The 10,884-nt window shown below is 39.6% G+C and overlaps 1 protein-coding gene across 1 annotated transcript in view; it reads left to right on the forward strand.

The window, feature by feature from the left end:
• LOC107110245 (cytoplasmic polyadenylation element-binding protein 3-like) overlaps positions 1–10,884 on the forward strand; it is a 97,203-nt gene that overhangs the window by 2,970 nt on the left and 83,349 nt on the right. The window contains 2 exon segments of the mRNA XM_015410996.1: positions 4,489–4,713; positions 4,716–5,356. Coding sequence (XP_015266482.1) covers positions 4,500–4,713; positions 4,716–5,356 — 855 coding nt within the window. The 5' untranslated portion in view covers positions 4,489–4,499.

Raw genomic sequence — 10,884 nt, forward strand, 5'->3', positions numbered from 1 at the left:
CCATCACACTCTATTGCTTTAATCAGCCAGTTAAGTTTTTAATAATGTGTATGGTAAATACTTCACACATTCCCATTTTATATCACACCATCTCCGTGATTAGAAATACATGCAGACTATTCATTTGGTATTTGGGATGTGCCTCACTTACCTGTGAACACTTCCTCATGCCTAGTATATACTGACCTAGATACTTGTGTCCTTTTTATGTATTACTAAGAAATCTTGTTTATCATAATTATATGGTTAAACATATTTCCTTTTGGTTGACTTTATGTTGGTATTTTAATTACTGCTAATTTATGCATCATTTACATTTTCTTTTCTTATAGCCCAATCTCTGGCCTTACATCCTCTGGGGAAATAGGCTACTGTCCTATGTATGTTTACTTGAAAGAAAGCCCTACTGAACTCAAGGGGGCTTGTATCTGAATAAACACATGTAGGTTAAGCTATTGGAGTGTTACCAGAACTCATGATGGAGATCTGTGATAGCGAAACCCTAACTTTGTTGTTTACATAATAACTCCTTGCATATTTTTAATAAGAACGGTGCACTTTGTGTTACTTAAGCATAAAATTCTCAGGGCCTTGTCATCCCCAAGGACAGTGCTCATTGGTCCCTTCAGTAATTTTGTAAAAGACTTTACCTTTTCATCCCCTTCTTTATATAACTAATTTAATATGGGGAAATGTACAGAGGTCCATATAACTTGGTTTATGAAAACCATTCAATGTCATTATTGATCATAATATAGGGAGACAGCTAATTAAAGTGATTTGTAGTAAAGATTGGTTACTCATACTGAGTTAATAACATTTGGTCTGTGGGTGGTAGAAGTGGAGTCTGTAGGGGGCAGAAAAGGAACTTTGACCTTCGTGTGGCATTTTGAAAATCATGCTAACACTAACATACTCTGACCAAATATATCTGGAACATGTCTCCTAAGAACAAGACTAAAATGAGCTAAAAGGAATCACAGGAAGGGGAGCAATTTGAAAATCCCACCCCACCTTCCAAAGTTTTCCCCTCTTGGATTCTCTAAGCTCTCAGGGGCATGAGCAAGCTCATTTCTCCTCCTGCTCCCCCCCCCTTTAACTGACACCCAGTTGCCCTCAAGGTGCAGCATATTGAGGCCCTAATGCAGCTATGTTTTGAGGTTTGCTTCTTTTTCTTTTGGTCAGTTTATGAAGTCATGGGGTTCTGCATACCACCATGCATGTAGAAACTCCCTGTGTTGTCTATACATTTTTCAGCTTGCCATTGCCTATCTGAACTGCCTCCATTTTTGTCACTCCACAAATCTGGACTTGGTTAAGTAGAAAAGAGGTCTAAATAATTGTTGTAAAACCAAGACAGATTTTTAAAAGGCAGACTTACATGCTGAGACGAATATCTTTATGTTGTCGAAGGCTTTCACAGCTGGAGTTCATTAGTTGCTGTAGATTTTCTGGGTTGTGTGGCCGTGGTCTTGGCATTGTAGAACCTAACGTTCCGCCAGTGGCTGTGACTGGCATCCTCAGAGGTATAACACAGAAAGATGGAGTACCCTCTGTGTTGAGTACTCCATCTTTCTGTGTTATACCTCTGAGGATGCAAGTCACAGCTACTGGCGGAACGTCAGGTTCTACAATGCCAAGACCATGGCCACGTAACCCGGAAAATCCACAGCAACTAACGAATATCTTTGTTAATATTAGAAGGTGAACGCTAGGAGATAGATATGCTTTGCTTGTAAAATTCCCCAGGGGCATATTGTTGGTCAGTGTGGTGACACAGCTCGGTGTTAGATTGATCTTTGAGCCTGATTCTCCAAGGCAGATCGAGTGTGTACACCCACCCCTTTAAATGAAAGAAACCCCATTCGGTACTTCAGGACTGGCATTGTAATCACTTGTTTTGCATGACTATTCTCTGTTTGATTTACATGAGTAAAATCGCTAGAAAACTAAGAACCTGTAGTGATTTAATCCATCGGTAAACTAAGATCAAGCAGACCCATAACAACACTTGCTTCCAACGCTACCTGTTAGACTCGTTTCCTTTCCTGAAGAGCTAGTGAATGGCTTTTAGCTGCATGTACCTCTAGCTACAGTCGTTCCCTCTTGTTTAGCCTGTACTTGTGCTTTAAACACTGGTTTCCCAGCCTGCCTCTACTTAAGAAAAGACTCCATTGCCCACAATTCCGTGGGTGTACATGCGCCTTGAGTTTACAGTTGTCAAAGTGCTCTTGCCAGAGCAATCTCTATTTGTCATATTACCAAACCTGAAAGAAGGAAATAGACACACTGTCCCTTCCCTTTATTGATCTTTAAATACAGAATACTCAAAAGGTAACTGTTCTTAGCAATTCTGCCTTGGTTACGTGGGTTACTGCATGCAAACTAAGTATTATTGTTGCGGGGATGTTACTTTAGACTGGAACAAATACATACACCGGAGTGGGGAGGATCAAGAGGCGCCGCATATTAGCCCGGTAGCAGATACATGGCTGTCTAGATTTTCAAACAAACATTCAGTTTTTCTCCGTAGAGTTTGACCTTGACAAGAGGGGTGGGATTTGTAGTGAAATCTTACGTATAAGCAAAGGGGGGGGGGGGACCCAGAAAACCATTTACATGTAATGTCTCACAATGAAGTTCACAAACGTATCTAAACCAACAGCGATTGCCCGATGAGTTAGTGGTTGCAGCTACCTAATAAATCTGGAGGAATGGTTTTAATGTTGATATTGGTGTGTCCAAACCTAAATGGGTTGTTAAAAAGGAGGACAGCAGTTTACTTGGTTGTTCCTTATTGTATGTCTCTTTTGTATTTGTTTGGTCTGTCCTCACTGTGGCGATGACTTTGCTGGGAGTGCATCTAATGGAAAACTACACAAAGCCGGTACTAGTATGGTTTACTGCAGTGCTGCTTTAAACAGCTTTCAAAGGTTTCTCCTCCCCCCCCCACCCCCAGCAGCCACAGCAGCAGCAGCAGCAGAGCTGCGTGCCACAGATGCGCTAGTTTGCTCCTTTTGGGATTAGGAATTTAGCGTTGTGCTGTCTGTATATGCACTCTCCCAAATCCATCATTTTAAAGATCGTGTGCACAGAGAAGCTATCTAGAAAATAACCTAGCAAACTTCCTTGCTGGGATATATTGTTGCCATCAATCAACGCTGTAGAGGGCATACACCCACTCCAATATTATTTTTATGAAGAACGTTTCTGAATTTAGTACATGGGAGAAAGGAAATTGCCATCTTCATAATCCTCAATACTCTTAAAGCAGCTGCTGTTTTAACATCTTAGTTACTTTGTTAGCAAAGCAGGGAAAAGTGATTTAAAGCATACCATTGTGTGTGTAAGGGAGATTTGGTATTGGATTCTGAATATTTAGGGAAAAAGCCTTTTTTGAAATAAATCTGGTTAATTTGTGCCTCTGTTTAGCGTCTTATCGGGACGACTGCCTTTTGTTTGGCCTATTTAACTGTATATATGCTTAGACTTCCTCCGATAGCTTTCTTGCTGGTTGGGAGCAAGTGAATTATCGTATTTTTATCTCGCCCTATTTTTGTCTGCTACCTCGTGATTATCTTGCCAGTTTCATTTTAATTAGTCTCGTATGGGCTACGTGTGGAAAAAGCTTCTGTAGGTTGCCTACAGGGAAATGTTCGTGTCTGAATACTTATGCCAGTGTTATGCGGGGTTCAGGACGCTGGTGTATTTTAACCCAGTGTATTTTTTCCCTCTTGAATGATTAAATGTCATGTATATTACTCTAGAAAGAGCACGGAATAAACAACTGGAAAATGTTTGCGTGAAACAGCTGCTTTTCGTGAAAGAATGGCAAAAGGGGGAAAGCTTAAGGCAAGACTGCACATTGTGATTAGTACAGGAGAGGCTTAAGAAGAAGAGCGTATGACTGAGGCTCTGAGAGCGTCATTTTGAGCTGTTTTCAACTGTTTGACCGAACCGGTTTGTTGATTAAGCAAAATAGGCAGCCGGCGCCTTTAAAAGTCTATTCATAGGAAAGGGGGTGGGGAAGAGTTAAAGGCTGCTGTCTTTTTAACCTTGCTGAAGGACGCAGCAGTATTTATTGACGTATGCAAATAACAGGGGAGGAGGAGGGTGCCCGGAAAAACAGGAACCAGAATCAGTTTCTCATTGAAGGGCGAGAGCTCTTAGTTCCGGTGTAAAAGAAAGAGACGTGGCGAAATTGGTGTATATCTCTGCCCTACAAGCACATCTTTCTTTTACACTGAAGGGGACCAAGGCATCAAAAAGGGTGAAGCATCTTCAAATGTATTTTAATAGGCGGCGTGGAGCGATCACACTGATTCAAACAGCTTACTCGGGAGGGGGGGGGGATTACGTATTTGCCTTGCAACTTGCGGCAGTATTATACTAGCAGTAGAATTCTAGCGAGCAGCAGAAGGCGAAAGCAGCTGTATGAATGTTAACAGTCTGTCTTTGTGGGGTTTTTTTCCTTCCCTCTCGTTTCAGCTGCACAAACCATGCAGGATGATTTACTGATGGACAAAAGCAAAGCCCAGCCCCAGCAGCAGCGGCAGCAAGATCCAACTGCAGCAGAAGCCCCTTCTACACCCATCACCACAGAGACACCCAAACGGGAGGACAGCAACCCAGTGACTAGCATCGGTTCATCAGCTCCTGCCCAAAATAGCAAGGAAAAGATGCAGATGGAGTCCCCCATCTTGCCAGGCTTAAGCAGCAGGAACCTACAGCCGGCACCTCCTTGTCTCCCTCCTTCGGAAGCACCTGGTCCACTGGAACCACAAATGCAGTGGATGATAGCTTTTTCCAAGGGATTACCCCAGTTAATGGGACAATGCTTTTCCAGAATTTCCCTCACCACGTCAATCCTGTTTTTGGAGGCACTTTCTCCCCCCAGATCGGCCTAGCTCAGACTCAGCACCAACAGCAGCAGCAAGCCCAGCAGCAGCAGAGGAGATCCCCGGTTAGCCCTAACCAGGCACCTTTTGCCCAGAGAAATGCCGCTTATAGCCATCAGCCCATCATGACCAGCAAACCTTCCTCCTCTTCAGCCTCCACCTCTTCCCCTTCCAGTTGGAATAACCACCAAAATGCAGCCTGGAGTACACCTTCGAATCCTTGGAGTGGGCTGCAAGCTGGCAGGGACCCTCGAAGGGCAGTAGGTGTGGGGGTGGGGGTGGGGGTTGGAGTTGGGGTACCATCCCCACTCAATCCCATTTCACCTCTGAAAAAGCCCTTCTCCAGCAATGTCATTGCTCCACCGAAGTTCCCAAGGGCTGCTCCCCTAACTCCCAAATCCTGGGTAGAAGACAACGCCTTCAGGACAGATAACGGCAACAATCTGTTGCCTTTTCAGGTAAAGTCTTTTTATTGAATGCAAAAGGTTGAGGGGAGGGATGGGCACGTACTTCAGTATTTGTGTTGTAATTCAGTTCTAGCTAAAACCAAATGTCACCCTGCCATTCCAGTTCCTGCCTGTATTAGTTACCCATCTTCCCTAAAATCGTTCATGTTGGTCTTGGCAAACATCTAATCACATATGTTGTGTCCAATGGTGTTTGCAGACTTAATTCTTGTTCCCCCTTAAATCTGGTGTTGAAGGAATAATTGCTGCTTCTCTCTTAACATCCCTCTCCACTGCTTGTATGCTTTATGTATTATACATTTTGATTGGAAGAGATTTGCTAAAATGTTTGATAATATAGCAACATTGTAGATCCATTAAAGTAGATGGCTTAAAATCTTAAACTAAATGGCTGACTAAAACCATGGACACTTGAGGAATCCAGTTAATTACCTTTTCCGCATTAAAGGGCTAAACCTTTTTTCTTTAAAGGGCTGTACTTACTAATGCAAAGAAATGAAGTTGAACAGGATTGTGTTTGCAAAACCAGGCACATGAATGCAAATAAAATGCTGAAGTGTAATCGTAATACAGTCTGTATTTAGGGTGTGGGTTCGAATACATTCAGGAGGCATTTTGGGTGTGTGTTGAAAGCCTTTAGTATCAGTGTCTTTCAGTAAGGAAATTTATAATGACAGCAACAAGATTAAGAAATGGAGAGAAGGTATTTTGTGGAAAAAACACTTCTGTTTTGTACGTTATTAGAGGAAAGATACAATAGGACACGACCTTCACAGCCATATTGCAATGGAGCCTATTTACTAGCTACATAAGCCCTGAAATATTTAAAGCTGCAGTGTCCTTCACTGGTTTTGTTATCTAAGATGTCAGGGCAGATCAGTTGCAATGACTGAAACTGGGAAAATAGAAGCTCTGAAATTTTAATGTAGAGTGGAACTTGTCCTGGTGTTAAATGCCTCCTTGGTTGAATAAATTGTCAGGTGCACTTTACCTTGTATCCTATATCATTATGATCTGTGAAGATAAACACTATTTTTTATTTGGGTGCTATAATGATCACTTCTAAATTTATAAATTAGAATAATCTTCAAAGTACAGTGAAATTCTCTGTATTTTCTGGTTTTACAGAAACACAGCCCAAAGCAGAAACTGCCATTGCTTATTAAATATGTGCAGTCAATAATATAAATCATATCTATAATATAGATCACCATTCTGTGGTGTGCTATAAACCTCTCTCAGGCATTTAGAATGCTGTTTCCTTCTGTTCAAGCAAGAGGGTTAGACTATGCCTTCGAACGTAATTTTGCTGCTTCATTCTGTTTAAAGGGAGAGGTGCTCATTTCCCATTGGTTCTTCTGTGCAGAAGGAGGAGCAGAGTTTACTCATCTGTCAGTCAGTCTCTGCAGCCTAAAAGCCAAGGGGGATGGGTGTTATCAGGGACAGGCTTCTCTTGAGCCATTACAGTCTTGCTGATTCTGCTCTATTATTGCATTCCATTAAGTGTGAAGGATAATAATTTTCCTCTAGCAATATATGGGTTGCCATATTGGTAGTTGGTAGCATAGATTTCAGGTTAAGATCTGTAAAGGTCCAAGGAACTGTAGTTCTGAAGGTGAGGTTTCAGGATCACTTACAGAATTCTTGGTATACTTATCAAATTCTAATTCCAGAGTTCTCTAGAGGTAAGTAAGCCCTAATGACCAAACATGAATAAAATTAATGAAAGTTTGTAGCACAGACAAAAACTACAGACGTTTTAATGGTGGGATCATTGACTTGATGAACTTGCACTAATAACAGGAACAGCAAATGGCAGAAATCTTGTTTTTATGTTGCTGCTTAATATTTTCATGAAAAAAACAAATTAGACAATTTGGTGTTGAATGTTGTCTGCTTCTTCTTGTATTAACCATGGGAGAAAATAACAGGTTATCAATATTTAGGCCTGAATGGTGATATTCAAAAAATAATTACTCTTTAATAATCACTGCCATCCTTGCATATGGTCATAAGAAGGATGTGTGGGGTGAATGGTAAAATACTGAGAGGTTGCTTCTGTCACTCCACCACATCAATTGATCAGCACCCCACAGAATAAATGTTGCCCAGTCTATGGTTTGGATTCAGTATGCAATAGCAAACCAAGTAGTACTAACTGGAAAAAGGTCTTGGATCCCTTTTGTATAGATATTTATATGATGTCATCCCATTTGGTATAGTGGTTAGAGTGCTGGACTAGGATTTGGGGAGCCAGGTTTAAATCCTCACTCTGCCATGAATACTCATTGAGTGACCTTGCACCAGTCACACTGGCTGAGACTAACCTACCTCACAGGGTTGTTGTGAGGATAAAGTGGAGAAGAGAAGAACTATGTAAGCTGTCTTGAGCCCCCACTGGAGAGAAAGTCAGGGTTTAAATAAAATAAATAAGAATAAAATTACAATCTCAGTGTGTACAAAACATTTGATAGTGACAGCTGCCAGAACTGAGCAAAAACCTCTCTTTTCTATTTAGTCGGTATGATATAGCTGCTTACTTCTCTGAATGAATGTTCAGCTGTTGTTTATAATTATTACCCTTTTAAACTGTGTTTATTTCCCAGTGAAACAGTACAGCATTTATGTCATCAAGCATCCCATTTGGTTTAAAGGTTGTCTTGTAGGACAACATTCATTCTGTTCTAATTACTTCTGGAAGAATCCTACTTTCAGTTGTTACCTGGATGTTGTGGGGTGTGGGGACTCTTAGATTAGTGCTGCTGTTGGGAAAAGTGCTTGTTTTTCTTATTTACTGTATATGTTTCTGAAGACTGTTGCATATGTTAGCTTTTCATTTACTATAGTGAGCTAGTAATTCTTTTCTGGTTTATGTACTCATCGTGCCCCTTGAATGAATGCCACAAGGGAACAATTCCAAAATGTTGAGTACAAATTAGGGACATAACACCAATTGTGAGCGAAAGCTTAATTTCAATCATGTTAGTGAATGACCTTTAGTATAATAGTTTATATTTTAAAATATAATGTTAACTTCCTTGAGGTATGGTGCTGTTTAATCCTGTACTGGCAGATGTAAGTATTTTGCCATATGTTGCTCTAAAAGAATAATTATGCTTCCCAAGCAGAAATAAGAGCAAGCCATTAGGCCCACTATCTTGGCTCTAATAACTTTTCTGCCTATGCATTGCTGACTAGTGTTTAAAGGTGCTAAGATGGTCCTGTATTATAAAATGTTTACACTATAAGTATTGTAAAAGCTTGACTTTCAGAATTAATAGCTTTATTGATATTTGATTCATTCATTTTATGGATACAAAGTACTGTTCTAGCTGCCTGCAAGCTATTGTTGATTATTGCTGATTAAAATACTGTAGTTGGAAAACAAGAGCACAAATGAAATGGTAAGAATGATGGCTTTAACTCCTCTGACATGGTACAATAGCTATGTTTCAGCTTGGTAATAAAGTACCAGATGCTGCTAAAACAGGTCAGCATATGGAAAACTGATGAATGGGTTACACTAAGAGTGCTGGCTGAATAATTTTTCATGTCGCTTAAACTCAAACATAAAATTAATTCCCTGCAATTTGCTACAGTTCATTTGTTGTTGCTAAGACTAGAATATTAATCAATGGATGTAGTAACTATTTAAAATGGTTAAAACTGATGATTTAATCATCCAACTTTAATTCAAAAATAAAGAGAATTCAGTCACTACCTTTATGGGGGAAGTATGTTGGATAGTGTTAATAGGGATCCATTGGCACAGATGTGGATTGTACAGCTTTTTTTTTGCTATAACAATAGTTGACTATGGAAGCCAACTATAACACCCTTTGTGTGTTCTTCCATGACACTCCCACATTTGTTAGAGTTGTGTCCTACACGCACCCTCTTTTGTTCAGCTACTGACATACAAGTTGTAAACACTGCTAAATCAAGAGAATAATTATATCAGTTCATTTAATATAGTTAAAATAGATGTCTGTAATTAAATGGTATATATTACTCTGCTGTTTTATAGGCGCATTTGAAATAATAGAGTACTATAATTGAATGCTGAAAACCTTTGTATTTAAATTTGATCTTAAACTCTTACAAATGAGTATGAGTATAAGAAGGCTTTGCCTTACACTTTGCTTTGGTGCTTTGCCTTACACTTTTAAAACTTGTAGTTTTAAAAATAAGCAGTGAATACCATTTTTCTGACTATATACCCTTTGTTAACCATTTATAAATATAGATCTGGAAAACTATTTAGCTCTTTAGAGTGATTCTTCCACTGGAAAATAGGCTTTAGCTGAATAAATGTAGGGTGTCTGAAAATGTACTGTAATTGTAGCATGTGAATCACCTTTTCAGCACTAAACTGTCACGTTTGGTTTAAGTTAAAAATATCGGGTTTATACATTTACTGTAATGCTACTGCTTCCATTGAACAGTGTTCTAAGAAAAAGAGAGAAGCTCTGCTATAATGTTGAATGATACTAATGCAACTTGTACATTAGTATTGAAATCAAGAACAAATCATTGGAGATCATGCAACATTGCTTACTATGTGACTATTTTGAAGTTATACCTGTTCCTTTGCTGGTAATAACTGTCTTGCATTCTAAAAACAGAATTCAGCACACTTTGCTTACAGTTGTTAAGCCAGAAACCACAAGAGCTACTTCTGTTCATATAGGTGACTGGCAGTGCAATCCTGTGAACATGTTCCTGGGAGTAAGTTGCATTGAATAAAATGGGCCTCACTAAGTAGACCTGCTTAAGATTATTCTCTGCATAGAAGCTCAATTGTATGTGATTGGGTAATAGAGTTAAGTGTTTATATTCAGTAGACCTTCTTGGAAGTAATGTGAAATTCTACTGTAGTGGAATAAACTCTGGCAAGCAGCCAAAAGTAAGGTTAAGCCCAAAATACAGGAAACAGGGAAGTGCTGTTAAAGAAGAGCATTTCTGGTTCCTCATGTACTGCCATATTTTGCAGATCACTACTGAATTAACTATTCATGTTATTCATGTACTTTGAATGATAATATATTATGAGATCCTATAAAATCGATTAACCTCTGACTTCCCTAAAAGTTAAAAGTACAAGGTTATTGCACCTAGCTGTACAATGATTTGTGAATAAGGCTTTCATAGGGAAAATCTGCTCTGGTGAAGTCACTGCTGTCATCTTGCATCAATATAGTTCTTTGTATATCACCTATCTTTGTTCTTCCATTGCATTCTCTCCTGCAGTGATGTCCTTCTCAGCCATATGCCATTCTAATTTTATATAAAGTCAACATTAAATTAGCTGATGTTGCTTAGGAAACTTGACTGACAGCCGGATTAATAGAATGCTAGAGTATCCATATTCCTGAGGCAGCCCACACAACTAGAAATGTTTTATTGTGTTGTGCCCAGTTACACACTTGGGGTTTTCTCCATCGAGCCACTAAGAATATAAGAATTGCCTTACATGGTCAGTAGCATTCTGTTTCCAGAAGCAGCTGCCCAGATGCCTC

Source organism: Gekko japonicus, unplaced genomic scaffold (assembly GCF_001447785.1).
Source record: "Gekko japonicus isolate JY-2015 unplaced genomic scaffold, Gekko_japonicus_V1.1 scaffold335, whole genome shotgun sequence".
NCBI classification, from domain to species: domain Eukaryota; kingdom Metazoa; phylum Chordata; class Lepidosauria; order Squamata; family Gekkonidae; genus Gekko; species Gekko japonicus.